General features: G+C 43.4%; 1 protein-coding gene across 2 annotated transcripts in view; it reads right to left on the bottom strand.

Annotated features, from left to right (window-relative positions):
- HELLS (helicase, lymphoid specific) overlaps nt 1–15,562 on the bottom strand; it is a 330,133-nt gene that overhangs the window by 170,744 nt on the left and 143,827 nt on the right. For both annotated transcript variants that reach the window (XM_029609169.1, XM_029609168.1), the window contains exons 7-8: nt 4,400–4,441; nt 3,655–3,879 (exon numbers count right to left, since the gene is read on the bottom strand). In XM_029609169.1, the coding sequence (XP_029465029.1) occupies nt 3,655–3,879; nt 4,400–4,441 (267 nt within the window). The remainder of the gene's footprint in view (nt 1–3,654; nt 3,880–4,399; nt 4,442–15,562) is intronic.

Consider the following 15,562-nt stretch of genomic DNA (forward strand, 5'->3'; position numbering starts at 1 on the left):
GTTAGTTCTCCACCAGGACTCCAGACCACACTTCAGATGTCCTGGATCAAATTTCCCTTCCAACCTATAAAGCTCAAGCATATGCTGCAAAGTTACCATAAAGGAGATTCCAAATCCATTTTCTGCAGGAGACAATGAAAATCAATTGCTCCATCTCCTTCTAACCTCCCCAGAGAGAGAATGTAGCCTTGCAACATTGGACTACTGGATATCATTCAAAGAGTAGCAAATTGAATGAGACACATATAGGTCTGCATCCAAGGTATTACATTCAAGACTGTTGCCTTGAACCTAAGGCCTGCAGAACAGACCATGCTCAGGGTGGAGATCTGGGCATCAAGAGCAAGGCCTTGAACCCTTGACAACCAAGGCCATAAGGCACTTTCTTCTTTGGATACGAGAGGGCTTCCATACATACCAGAGACTAGGAATAAATTAACTGCTGTTCAAGATAATCATCAATCAACCTAAAGGTTCCACATCTGTACAACCCTGGCAATGGCTGAACAGCTTTGCTACTCTGACTTAGCATTGAACAGTCAGAAATCCAACTAAAGAAGGAACAAGAGTTCCTCCCTGCATAGGGAGGCCTTTACTACCCAGGTCACGACTGGAACAAAGGGACAGCCTGATAGTTGTCAATAAGGGATGCAGAATAAGACATCTGAGAAATATCTGGTAGAAACCCCTGGAGGAAATCAGGAAAACTTGTGAATCCATGTGGGGAACTGCCTAAGAAGAGGTCTGCCGTTTTGCATAGAGACCTGAAAAATAGGATAACTTACAGCCTTTTCTGAGAGACCTGAAATAAAGAGTATACACCCCTAATCTCTTTTCAAAGGAGAGACAAAGCCCCAGAACCTGTAGCTGACCGAACCAGCCAAACACTATTGTCACCATGGCCTACACTGATGGCAACAGGGAAGTCCCCACTGAGTGGCATCTGACCATCCAGAGTAGAAGGCTCCTACCATCTCCGTTAACGAGCACAAAGAATACCCTGCAATGAGGAAGGGTTCACCCCAGCCAAATCCAGTGTCCTGGATTATCTCAGAGGATGGGACAGCACAACCTGACCAGATTGCTTGTAGCCTTCGAACAGCCGTAACCAGAACAGAAATTGGGGGAGGGGCTTATGATAAGCACCCCTAGCCAGCCTCTTAACTTTGGTCCCTAAATCTACAGGACTACTCCAAAAGACAGTTAACTCTTTCAAAGAGTAAAACCATGCAAGGCGGCCAAGACTGCAATGGCCACTCTATTGGGGAGCTCCAAGAAGCACAGCTATAAGCAATGTAACATAGAAACATAGAAGTGACAGCAGAAGACGACCAAACGGCCCATCCAGTCTGCCCAGCAAGCTTTCACACCTATTTGTTTTCATAATCTGTTACTCTGACTGCTGAGGTCAGGGCCCTTATTGGTAACTTTTTGGTTCCAATTCCCTTCCACCCCCACCATCGATGCAGACAGCAGTGCTGGAGCTGCATCTAAGTGAAGTATCTAGCTAATTGGTTTGGGGAAGTAACCGCCGTAATAAGCAAGCTACTCCCGTTTGTTTACCCTGCGCATGTGCAATTCAGCCATTTTTGGTTGTCTGAATAAAAATCCTCTTTACTTAATTCCCTCTGTTGCTGAAGCAGTGAGCTGCGCTGGATACTTATTCCAAGTCAAGTATCAGGCTTAATTGATTCGGGGGTAGTAAGCGCCGTAACAAGCCAGCTACTCCTATGCTTATCTGTTTACCCAGACTATGTAATTCATTCCTTGTTGGTTGATGCTGAATATAAATCATCTTTTCTTCATTTTCCCTGCCGTTGAAGGAGAGAGCTATGCTGGATGTGCATTGAAAGTGAAGTATCAGGCTTATTTGATTTGGGGTAGTAACCGCCGTAACAAGCAAGCTACTCCCCTGCTTTTTTGTGGATGCAAATCCTTTTTTCCACATTTCCTCTTGCCGTTGAAGCATAGAGCAATATTGGAGTCGCATTAACTGTGTGTATGTTTATTGAATAAGGATATTAATCTCCAGGTAGTAGCCGTCATTCCCGCAAGCAAGCCACCCCTTGCCTCTTCTCTTCATTCGCATTCTCTAGACTTTATGGATCCACAGTGTTTATCCCACGCCCCTTTGAAACCTTCACAGTTTTGGTCTTCACCACTTCCTCTGGAAGGGCATCCAGGCATCCACCACCCTCTCCGTGAAGAAATACTTCCTGACATTGGTTCTAAGTCTTCCTCCCTGGAGTTTTAAATCGTGACCCCTGGTTCTGCTGATTTGTTTTGCAACAGAAAAGGTTTGTCATTGTCTTTGGATCATTAAAACCTTTCAAGTATCTGAAAGTTTGAATCATATCACCCCTGCTCCTCCTTTCCTCCAGGGTGTACATATTTAGATTCTTCAATCTCTCCTCATAAGTCATTCTATGAAGACCTTCCACCTTTTTGGTCGCCCTTCTCTGGACCGCCTCCATCCTGTCTCTGTCCCTTTGGAGATACGGTCTCCAGAACTGAACAGAGTACTTCAGGTGAGGCCTCACCAAGGACCTGAACAAGGGGATTATCACTTCCCTTTTCTTACTCTATATTCCTCTCTCTATGCAGCCCAGCATTCTTCTGGCTTTAGCTATTGCCTTGTCACATTGTTTCGCTGCCTTCAGAACATTAGAGACTATCACCCCGAGGTCTCTCTCCTGCTCCGTACATATCAGCCCTACGCCCCCCATCGAATACAGTTCTTTCGGATTTCCACACCCCATGTGCATGACTCTGCACTTCTTGGCATTGAATCTCAGCTGCCATATCTTCGACCATTCTTCCAGCTTCCTTAAATCCCATCTCATTCTCTCCACTCCTTCCGGCGTGTCCACTCTGTTGCAGATCTTAGTGTCATCCACAAAAAGACAAACCTTACCTTCTATCCTGTCCGAAATGTCGCTCACAAAGATATTGAACAGGACCGGTCCCAACACCGATCCCTGCGGCACTCCACTCAACACCGCTCTCTCTTCAGAGTAAGTTCCATTTACCATCACACATTGTTTTCTGTCCGTCAACCAGTTTGCAATCCAGGTAGCCCCCCATCTTGAACCAGCCCAGGTAATACCATACAGTGGATCCAAACAAAGGAACTCCTAGCATCACTTTATCTATAACGTGCAAGAAGACTCAAACAAGAATTCAACCGGGATCTGCACAGGTTGAATTCACGTCACATAGGGATATTTGAGACTTCTCTCCTCTTACATTGTTACATGTGGGGAAGATCTACATGGCCTCTTCAGAGATGTTGGACCCAAGCAGGACTCTGAGTCACAAATACTGCATTAGTCGACATGCCTACATCATCTGCTGAAGAGAAACTGAAGCACTGAAGGCTGCACCAGATCTCTATAAAAGGAGTAAAGGCAACTTTGAACTTTTTTTCTGACTCCATCTGCTGTCAGGGGGGACATAACCCACTTATCTGAACTTATTAAATCTAACTCCCAATAACTGCATCATGCTAACAAGAATTCAGTCCACAAACTTGCACTAGGTGAGTATATGAGTCCACAGGAAGATGAGAAAATGCTGCACAATTTAACAGTCCTTTATTACATGGTAAGACATGGTCAGGTCCCAAAATGTGAGCAGAACACAGTAGAAACATACCCTGAGCCATTCCATTCCCTCCACTTGATACCAGCGCATAATGCCTCCAGTAAAATACTTTGGCTGCTGGAAAGGGATGGCTTGCCCATGAACTTTACGCACTGGGTCCAAAAGATGTTTGGCATTGTGCCGCACAGTCTGCGCCAATCGGTCCTTAATGACACTGTTAGAATCACCATATTGCTGAAGGTTTACCACACTGAGTTTAACAGAGGGTGTTCCAATCTACAGAAGAAAAACAAAAAAAAAATGGTGGCACTGGATGTATACATCTTTAATGCAGTTATCAAAAAGTAAACTTCTGTGGCTGCAGATTCCTCAAGTCACATCACAAACTCAGTTTCACAAGAAAATTCAGTTATAACAAACTTAGGACTAAGATTTCAAAAATGAGTAATTGATATCTTTATGGAATAGTGATTATGGAAGAATATGTTGCTAAGGAAAGATCAACCAATTAGAAGGCAGCATTAAAACATTACTCAGTGTTCAGATTTGATCATAAACAAGACTGGTGGTTAGTATGGTAAGAAAAGAACATAATACTATTATCTGAAATGGTGACTTTTCTAGGCCATTGCCAAAGTCATTGCTGCAGGATAGGCAGTGATCACCAAAAGCAATGCTTACTCTTAGCTGGCGCTTCAAAAATTATGCCTGAATAAAGTAATATAGTTACCCTAGTCAACTTACATATATTGAAATAAAGGTACACAGATTCAAACTATACTGCAAAAGAACATACCTGGTTATCTGCTTTGCATTTTTTAGCTGCTGACAAAATTTCCTAGTGAAAAAAAATATAAATATTAGCTCGACATATGAGAGGTTTTTTTAATTTGTGGTGTGTGCAATAAACCTAGTGCTAAAACATTTTAGCATGCAACTAGATAAAATATATATTGAGAAATTACTACTTACCTGATAATTTCCTTTTCTTTAGGACAGTCAGATGAATCCAGAACAAGTGGGTTATGCACTCCTACCAGCAGATGGAGATGGAGCAAGCTGACATCACAGTACATATACCCCCAACAGTGACCTCAGCCTGCCAGTGTTCTCCACAAAAGCAACTGTGGACAGACTATTTATTTATTTATTTAGTGGGTTTTTTATATACCGCGGCACGTTAATAACATCACCTCGGTTCACAATAAACAGTAAATTAGCAACAGGCTTTACAGACAATAAGAAGTAATGGAACATATCATATATCATAACATATATGTAAATTAAGCATAAAATAAGAACAATAAACACTTAATCTATGGATTAGCATGATCAAAAGTTAATGGCAGATTTAAATGAATATAATTGTGGGGAAATCTATCGCTAGAGCTTAACAGCGGTATACAAGCAGTAGGCAGAGAAAGATAAGAGTGTTAAAAAAGTATCTTACAAACATGGATAGGTACAAAGGCGTTTCAGTGATGGTTGATTATTGGTCGAAAGCTTGTTCAAACAGCCAGGTTTTGAGATTCTGCTTGAATTTCTTATGGCAGGGTTCCAGACGCAAGTTTGTGGGCATTTTATTCCAGATGTTGGTTCCGGCAATAGTGAAAGAGCGGTCTCGAGTAGCCACGTGTTTGATGTGTTTTAAAGAAGGGGTGGCAAGTGTGGCTTGGTGTATTTTTCTTATTGGTCTCTTTGATGTGCGGAAGAAAAACTGATCGGAGAACCATTGCATATCTTGGTTATAGATAGACTTATGAATGAGAGTTAGGGCTTTGAATAGTATCCTAGATGCTACCGGGAGCCAGTGTAGGAACATGAGGGCAGGTGTAATGTGTTCATGGCGGTGTGTGTTAGCGAGGAAGCGTGCAGCCGCATTTTGAAGCATCTGTAGTGGTTGTATGCTGCTTTTGGGGAGACCCAGTAGTATGGCGTTGCAGTAATCTAGTTTTGACAATATAGTGGCTTGTAGCACTGTCCGGAAGTCATGTGGGTGCAATAGCAGCTTGATTCTTTTTAGAGTATGTAGCTTGTAAAATCCGTTTTTGATTGTTGCTGTGATGAATTAACTTCCTGTGGACTCATATACTCACCTAGATGACTAGCACAAAAAAACGATTAAAAACAAAAAAAAAAAAACAGATAATCATGTCAACATTCAGCCAACAGGCAACACTGAGCTCATATAAGAACATAACATAATAACACTAGGAGACAATGAAAATCAATTGCTCCATCTCCTAACCTCCCCAGAGAGAGAATGTAGCCTTGCAACATTGGACTACTGGATATCATTCAAAGAGTAGCAAATTGAATGAGACACATATAGGTCTGCATCCAAGGTATTACATTCAAGACTGTTGCCCTGAACCTAAGGCCTGCAGAACAGACCATGCTCGGGAGTAGCTTGGGTACATCTCACTTGTTCTGGATTCATCTGACTGTCCTAAAGAAAAGGAAATTATCAGGTAAGTAGTCATTTCTCATTTCTTAGCATCCAGTCAGATGAATCCAGAACAAATGGGATGTACCCAAGCTACTCCCGAATAGGGTGGGAGGCTGCCTGCACTCCAGTCAAAACCGCACATGCAAACGCCGCACCCGCCCCAGGCCTGAACATCCAGGTGATAATACCTGGAAAAGGTGTGAAAGGAGGACCATGCTGCAGCTCGGCAAATGTCGACAGAAGATTATCTAACTTCTGCCCATGACACGCCTGAGCCCAAGGGGAATGAGCCCGAACCCGACTAGGTATCAGCTTCACAGCATCCACATATGCAGCCGTGACCACCTCCTTAATCCTATTGTAGCCCACAAGGCTGGCTCTCCCTGTCTAGTACGGCTGTGAAGGACAAACAGATGATCAGATGTCCACAAAGGATCAGTAACCTCCACATACCTGACAATGTTTCCTTGAAATCCAAGGGTCGCAATAGACTATATTCCTCTGCATCCCTCTCTTTATCCAGAGTCAGCAGAGAGATGGTCTGATTCAAGTGAAACTCAGTGACCACCTTCAGTAAAAAGGAAGGAACAGTACATAGTTGCAGTTCGGAAACCTTCTGTGCCAAACAAATTGCCACATGGAACAGTGGTCTAAATGTATAGCCTGCCAAAAAATCCAAGACCAAATTAAGACTCCATAGGTGCACCGGAAACTTCAAGGACGGACGAAGACGTTTCACACTTTTCAGAAAAACGGGCCACATCAGGAGTGGCAGACAAGAATCCACCATTTACCTGACCTGTGAAACAGGGGAGAGCTGCTACTTCTACATTTAAGGAATTAAAGAGCCAAGCCTTTATTCAAGCCATCCTGCAAAAGTTCCAAAATAAGCGGAATCTTGACCAAGGAAGGAAGGAACACCTCAATCTGCACACGAGGCCTCATACACTCGCCAAATTCACACATAGGCCAAGGAAGTGGAGAACTTTCTAGCTCTTAACAAGGAAAAATTGTGGAAACTATTCTCAAGATCAAAATCGTAGAGCATATAGAAAGACATGATTTAATGGGACACAGTCAACATGGATTTACCCAAGGGAAGTCTTGCCTAACAAATCTGCTTCATTTTTTTGAAGGGGTTAATAAACATGTGGATAAAGGTGAATCAGTAGATGTAGTGTATTTGGATTTTCAGAAGCATTTGACAAAGTCCCTCATGAGAGGCTTCTAAGAAAACTAAAAAGTCATGGGATAGGAGGCGATGTCCTTTCGTGGATTACAAACTGGTTAAAAAGACAGGAAACAGAGTAGGATTAAATGGTCAATTTTCTCAGTGGAAAAGGGTAAATAGTGGAGTGCCTCAGGGATCTGTACTTGGACCGGTGCTTTTCAATATATATATATATAAATGATCTGGAAAGGAATACGACCAGTGAGGTTATCAGATTTGCGGATGATACAAAATTATTCAGAGTAGTTAAATCACAAGCAGACTGTGATACATTACAGGAGGACCTTGCAAGACTGGAAGATTGGGCATCCAAATGGCAGATGAAATTTAATGTGGACAAGTGCAAGGTGTTGCATATAGGGAAAAATAACCCTTGCTGTAGTTACACAATGTTAGGTTCCATATTAGGAGCTACCACCCAGGAAAAAGATCTAGGCATCATAGTGGATACTACTTTAAAATAGTCGGCTCAGTGTGCTGCAGCAGTCAAAAAAGCAAACAGAATGTTAGGAATTATTAGGAAGGGAATGGTTAATAGAACGGAAAATGTCATAATGCCTCTGTATCGCTCCATGGTGAGACCGCACCTTGAATACTTTGTACAATTCTGGTCGCCGCATCTCAAAAAAGATAGTTGCGATAGAGAAGGTATAGAGAAGGGCAACCAAAATGATAAAGGGGATGGAACAGCTCCCCTATGAAGAAAGGCTGAAGAGGTTAGGGTTGTTCAGCTTGGAGAAGAGACGGCTGAAGGGGGATATGATAGAGGTCTTTAAGATCATGAGAGGTCTTGAACGAGTAGATGTGACTCGGTTATTTACACTTTCGAATAATAGGACTAGGGGGCATTCCATGAAGTTAGCAAGTAGCACATTTAAGACTAATCGGAGAAAATTCTTTTTCACTCAACGCACAATAACGCTCTAGAATTTGTTGCCAGAGAATGTGGTTAGTGCAGTTAGTGTAGCTGGGTTCAAAAAAGGTTTGGATAAGTTCTTGGAGGCGAAGTCCATTAATGGCTATTAATCAATTATACTTAGGGAAAAGCCACTGCTATTAATTGCATCAGTAGCATGGGTTCTTCTTAGTGTTTGGGTAATTGCCAGGTTCTTGTGGCCTGGTTTTGGCCTCTGTTGGAAACAGGATGCTGGGCTTGATGGACCCTTGGTCTGACCCAGCATAGCAATTTCTTATGTTCTTAAGGTGGAAATCACTGCCGCAGAGTATCCACATTTCAGCAAGTGAGCCCTTTCAAGGGCCATAACATAAGACAAAATTGTGTCAGATCTTCATGAAGGATAGGTCCCTATTGCAACAGGCTCTTGTGCATCAGACGCTGAAGAGGCAAATCCACCAGAAGCCTCCGCAGATCTGCATACCACGGTCTCCTGGGCCAATGTGGCATTCGATCCTTCAAATCAATCTGCCCAACATGGGCCATGAAGGAAAAGTATACAGCAACTTGTCTTCCGGCCACTCCTGCACTAGGGCTTCCATCCCCAATTACTTTGGATCTCTTCTGCATATGAAGAATCGTGGAACTTTTTCGTTGCGCAGAGTTGCCAACAGGTCCAGGAATGGGAGACCCCAACGATCCAAAATCAGCTGAAACACATTTGACTCCATCCACTCTCCTGGGTCCAGACTCTCTCTACTGAGAAAGAGTGCTCTGACATTGTCTTTGCCTGCAGTGTGCAAGGTTGATATCATCTGGAAGCGCACCTCTATAAGGTGATCTATTTCTAGCGACACCTACTGGCTCTTGGTACCTCCCTGCTGATTGATGTAAGCCACGGTCGTTGTGCATTGTCAGACATTATTCGGACTGATCAACCTTGCAGCCTGTCGATGAACTGCAAGCATGCTAACTGCACAGCCCTGGCTTCTAGCCGACTGATGTTCCAGAGAGGCTCTTCTGCACTCCTGCGCCCTCAGCTTCTGACAGTAAGTTCCCTAACCTAGTAGGCTCGCATCCATTGTCAGTACTAGCCAGTCCAGTGGGGACAAGGAGACTCCCCTTCCGTAGATCTGCCTGCAGCCACCACTGCAGTTGGAAGGAGATTTCCATTGGCAGGTGGAGCCGTGCCAAATAGTCTTGAGACTGCAGATTCCACCAAGACAGCAAGGAGCGCTGAAGAGGACGCATATGTGCCCTCGCCCATGGTACCACTTCCAAGGTTGCCGTCATTAAGTCAAGCACCTGTAGGTAAGACCATATAGTCAGGCGCAGAGTGCTCAGACGGATTTGAGCTAGCAACTTTGGAATTTGAGTTTCTGGCAGGAACACCTTGCCTTGCTGCATGTCGAACCGAATCCCCAGGTATTCCAGCGACTGAATAGGCTGAAGACTGTTCTTGGCTAGGTTAACCACCCAGCCGAGCTCCCGCAACAGGAAAATCACCTTGCGAGTTACCAGGGACTCCTCCAGCGATTTGGCACAAATCAGCCAGTTGTCCAAATACGGGTGTACCAGGATTCCATTCTCTCTCAACACTGCCACAATTACCACCATTACCTTGGAAAAGGTTCTGGGGGCGATGGCCAAACCAAAGGGCGGCACCCAAAACTGAAAATGGCATCCCAGAACTGCGAACCGCAGGAAGCATTGTTGCTCTAGTCAAACGGGAATGTGAAGATATGCCTCTAACAGATCCAGAGAGGTCATAAATTCCCCCAACTGCAAAGCCATTATCACCGAGCACAATGTTTCCATGCAAAAATGCCTCACTCGCAGATGACAGTTGACGCCTTTGAGAACCAGAATGGGACAAAAAGAACCCACCTTCTTTGGCACAACAAAATAAATGGAATATCGCCCCATATTTTCTTGAGACACAGGCACTGGGTCCACAGCCCTCTGACTTCTTCTGTGGGAAGGGGGCAGGGAGATGCCATGAACATGTCCCAAGGAATACTGCGAAACTCCATCACATAACCTTTTTATCATCACCTCCAGGACCCACTGATCCGATGTGATCTCGACCCACCTCTAATAAGAGAGAGAGAAGCGACCCCCTATCTCCTGTTCCCAGGGTTGGGTCGGAAAACCTTTATTGGGAGGTTCCAGAGGGACCACCACCCGAGCCTGTACTTCGTCTGGGCTATCTCGGACAAAAGAACAGAGATCTAACAAAGGGAGGAGTCCTCTGAAATGTCGCTCCGCTATAGGGATGAAAACACCTGGATCCCCTAGATCGACCTCTCATGACAAGGGAGTGCTGCTCCTGCCTCTTATCTTCCAGCAAATGAGGAACTGGAGAATTGCCCCATTTACTGGCCAGTTTATCCAACTCGCTGCCAAACAAGAGCAATCCATGAAAACGCAATTTAGTGAGATTAGCCTTGGAGGTTGTATCGGCCAACCAATTTCTCAACCATAACTGCCTCCTGGCCACCACAACTAAAGCCACCCCCTCTAGCCGAAGTACAGACCAAATCACAACCCATATCAGCCAAAACGGCAGCAGCTGGTTCAATAACTGACCAGGGATTTACTCCAGAGTCATCAACTTCCTGGGAGAGAAGCAAACAAGAGCGAGCCACCAAGGAACAACAAGAAGCAATCTGCAAGGACATTGCCACAACTTCAAACACCTGTTTAAGGATAGACTCAATCTTTCTATCATGAGCATCCTTCAAGGCCACTCCTCCTTCCACGGAATAGTGGTCTACTTGGAGACTGCACTCACTAGTGCAACTATCTTCGGAAAATTAAGCACTCTCTCATCACTGGGTCCAGAGGATATAGCCCTTCCAAAATCTGACCCCCTTTGAAATTAGCCTCTGGGGTACCCCACTCAAGATCAATCAATTCTTGAATGACTTCCAACACAGGGAAAAAAACAAGAAGCTTTATGCAAGGAAAGCAAAATAGGATTTTTCTTCAGCTCAGACATGGGATCTTCTTCAGGAACGCCAAGCATGGTCAAGGTCTTGGAAATCAAGGTTGGCAGTTCATCCCTGTGAAAGAAACGCAATATAGTTCTATACTGTTCCAATCTGGGTGGGGGATTTCCCCATCCTCAAGAGAGGCAGGAACGGTGTCATCCGTGCCATCCAGATTTCCAGCCAGAGGAGCCGCTGTCGCTCGGGGTGGGGGTGGTACTCCGGCGTGGAACAGAAGGTCCAGGCAGGGTTCCTATCTGTGCCTCTGCTCTAGGAGCATGGGACAGAACAGAGGACTGCTCCTGAAGAAAAGATTGTAAACCCTGGAAAAAATTCTACCCAGGAAAAAGTAGAAGCATCCAGACTGGGAGGTACCTGCTGAGGGAATCAGCTAGGGGAGCTCCAAATTCAGGTGCCCCACCTGAGACATCTTTATCCAGACTCATATCCGCATGAGAAGAACCAGGCATAGCGAAATCAGAGAAAGACAATTCTGCCTGAGCCTCCAAACAGCATTGGCACAATTCAGCAGGCATTCCTAGCTGAGACACCTGAATATGACAAGCAATGCAGAGAGATGCATAGGCTTCTTAGGCACAGGCACTATAATGGCCGACCATTTGCTGAGTGGTAGGCGGAGATGTGTGTCAAGCTGTATTTTTTTTTTTTTTTTTTTAAATATAGGTGTGCAACTAGGTGCCCCAAAAAAAATGTACGAACGCACACCTAGGCGCTCCACTATGCACTCAAAAATTATGCGTCCATGAATTTAGTGCACACACCTAGGCGCACACCCAAGCAGCCAAAATGAAAGCACACAAAATAACTTAAGCGCACAGCCACTTGAATGCTGACATAAGCATGTGGCCAATAGGTGGCACTGAACATGGGTGCTCAGAATTCAAGGCTTTACTGTGTGCCCAACAACTAGGCACACAACTGGACTCACAGCGAGATGCACATGGACCAACAAGCCTGTAGAGGTCAGCCTCAGAAAGCACACAAAAAGCTGTTGCGACCTCGAAGCAGGGCTAGCCAACAGAGGCTGCTGAACCCACCAAGCATCCCTCGACCTCCCATGGAGTGAGACGAACGTTCAAACAGCACGCCAAGCTCAGAGTCCGAACGGGAGGAAGCCCTGCACAGTAAAACCTCCTGCTAAGTCTCTGTATATTTTAAACTTACTGGAGCTCAGTCTTACCTTGCTGAGCACAGAGACAGTCTCCAGCTGCGGGGGAAGAGGACATGTGCCATCACCGCTATGCTCAGCTTCCTGCACCCACTACCTTTCAGCTGCTCAAGCAGCTAAGTCCACGCTGGCAAAACCAGCTACCTGACCAAGGCACACCTTTGGGGGATGATGGAAGTCACCTCAGGAAATCTCAATTGGGGAAGGGACCATTTGATATCGCAGGAGTGTGGGGTGTTAGTTCTATTTCCTAAATCCTCTTTCTGAAAACTGAAGTAATCCCCAGTAGGGTGCACATCAACCATCTGCTGGAGACTGAGAATACTGACAGGCTAGATTACTGCAGGGGATTATGTACTATGACATCAGCTTGCTCTGTCTCCATCTGCTGTTAGGCGTGCATAACCCACTTGTTCTGGATTCATCTGACTGTATGCTAAGAAAATGTGTATTTAACATGCTATGTAATAAATTTTACCAAGCAAATTGCAAAAAGATAGTGTGGAGTAACTATGGATCATACAAAAGTGCACCCAGCAGGAAGAAGGGTGTGAAACCAATCAGTAGTGCTGTTCCAAGTGGAAAAAGATTACAACAATGCAAAGGTTTTCTCAAGGCAATAGCTTTATATGATGAACTTCAGGAGTATCAAAAGTACAGTCCCCCAATACAGCCTTCTTTTGCCATAGGGGCTGCATCGGGAGGGACCCTTGAAGAACAATTTCCAAAGGGTATTATCTATACAGAAGACAAAAATCTAAATAAGAACAACGGCATTTATTACAACTAGCAATAGACAACGTCTGATACAGAGCACATACCCAAATCAAAGATGTTAAATGTATAAGTGATTTAAAGGGGAGGCATCCTGTAAAAGAACTGAAGAAAGATAAAGCAAAACTATAATCTTAAACATACCTCATATGGCTTATAGGTTCACAAATTCAAGAGTGCTGTAAAAAATATAAAAATTAGAAAAATCTATTAGAAAAAATTAAAAAAACGAATTTAATGAGTTTCGTGAAAATAAGGAGCCTACCATGAAAGAGGTGCAACATTTCAACTAGTGTCGGGTAAGGTTTATGGTTTATCCTAAAAAAAGAAAGTCACACGGTAATAAGATGTGCCATGGAGAAAAGTGAAAAGAAAGAAGATAAACTGAAACACTCAAAGAACACCATAAAATGTACGTACCAATGGAGATAAATGTAAAGACCTTCCGCATGTACAACAGTGGAACACCTACTGTAAAGGGGATACTTGGGCATTTTTAAAATTTGTAAGAAAGCCCACCAAATAATCATGGGACAATCACAAGTGGAATAGTAAAGAGACATGACAAAATATGTCAGCATTCAAAGGGTCAGAGAGAGAAAAGACCAGAGAGAAAGAGGACCTAAAAGGGAACTGAAATTGAATGGTAAGTGTAGAGAATACCTCATAGGGAGCTGAACTGACTAAATAGGAATGACCAAATAGAGAACTAAAGCCAGAGGTTTATTATTCATTCCTCGTCAACAAGAACCTTCTGAACGCATAACCCGAGTTCTTCCATTCTCAGATAGAACAAATAAGGTATGCCAGATTATTCAATAACATTGGTCTTTTCTTAGTCTGCACCCAGTGTTTAATGACATTCCTAGATTGCTTTTTGTTGGGGCCGTAATATCCATGATCGGCTGGTGAATTACCATGCTCATTTCAACCTTCCCCTCCAGCTACTGGTCATCATCCATGTTTATAATGTTCAGTTTGCCCTCTGTTGCTTTCACTTGTTGAAGTCATACATCCCACTACAGATAAACTGTATCCATTACATCACACCTCTTTATCGTACTACAAGAGGCATGATATGTGATATTATGCCCTTGCCTCTTGATTTATGTTGGCAAAACGGTTTGCCCATTAAAGACTAAGATAATCAAACACAGATCCTGCCATCGATCAGGCCGCACAGAGGCTCCATTTGTTGCCCATTGGCTGTCTTTTTCTCATTCTATTGCTGATCTGAGGTTTTTTGCGCTTGAATATATTGTCCCCGTTCCTAGTTGAGGAGGCAATTTTTCAAGCTCATTAATTGACCATGAACAATGCTGGATTTTCAAACAACTCCTTAATATCTGCGTGCCTTAATAAAGAAATAGAATGGTCTGTCTATTTGTAAAATTTTCTGGCTCCAAATTTCTTATTATCTGTCGGTTTCCTCCTCCTTTTTCTGTGTTTGTTTCCCCTCTGCAATTCCCATCTTTGTATTCTTTTTATAAATTATTCTCCTTTATTTTCTTATTCTGGTAGTCTCAGCCTTCTATTCGGTTTGTATACAATCACAGGGGTTAGTTCTGGTTTTAGTTCTCTATTTGGTGCGTTCCTATTTGGTCAGTTCAGTGCCCTATGAGGTATTCTCTACATTTACCTTCAATAACAGTTCCCTTTGAGGTCCTTTTCTTCTCTCAAGCCTTCTCTCTCTGACCTTTTAAACACTGACATTTTGTCATCTCTCGTTTCTATTCCACTTGTGACTGCCCCATGATTTTTTGGTGGGCTTTCTTGAAAATTTTAACAATGCTTAGGTATTCCTTTTACATAGGCATTCCGCTGTTGTACATTCAGCAGGTCTTTACATTTAACTCCGTTGGTACGTTCTTGGAGGTTTTTAGTTTATCTTCTTTCTTTTCACTTTCCTCTGTGGCGCATCTTATTACCGTGTGACTTATGTGTGACTATCTTTTTGTAGGTTAAACCGGATACCTTACCCAACACTTGTTGAAATATTGCACCTCTTTCACAGTAGGCTCCTTATTTTCATGAAGCTCATTACGTTCCTTTTTTAATTAACTTTTTCTAATGGATTTTTCTAATAATTTTTACATTTTTTACAGCACCCTTGAATTTGTAAACCTATAAGCCATATGAGATATGCTTAAGCCTTACATTTACTACCATATTTTTTTCTATTATAGTTTTATTATAGTTTTACTTTATCTTTCTTCAGTTCTTTTACCGGATGCCTCCCCTTTAAATCACTTATACATTTAACATCTTTGATTTGGGTATGTGCTCTGTATCAGATGTTGTCTATTGCTAGTTGTAATATATGCTGCTGTTCTTATTTAGATTTTTGTCTTCTGTATAGATAATACCCTTTGGAAATTGTTCGTCGGTCCCTCCCGATGCAGCCCCTACGGCGAAACACAGCCATGTTGGG

This window comes from Rhinatrema bivittatum, chromosome 7 (assembly GCF_901001135.1).
Source record: "Rhinatrema bivittatum chromosome 7, aRhiBiv1.1, whole genome shotgun sequence".
Lineage (NCBI taxonomy): Eukaryota > Metazoa > Chordata > Amphibia > Gymnophiona > Rhinatrematidae > Rhinatrema > Rhinatrema bivittatum.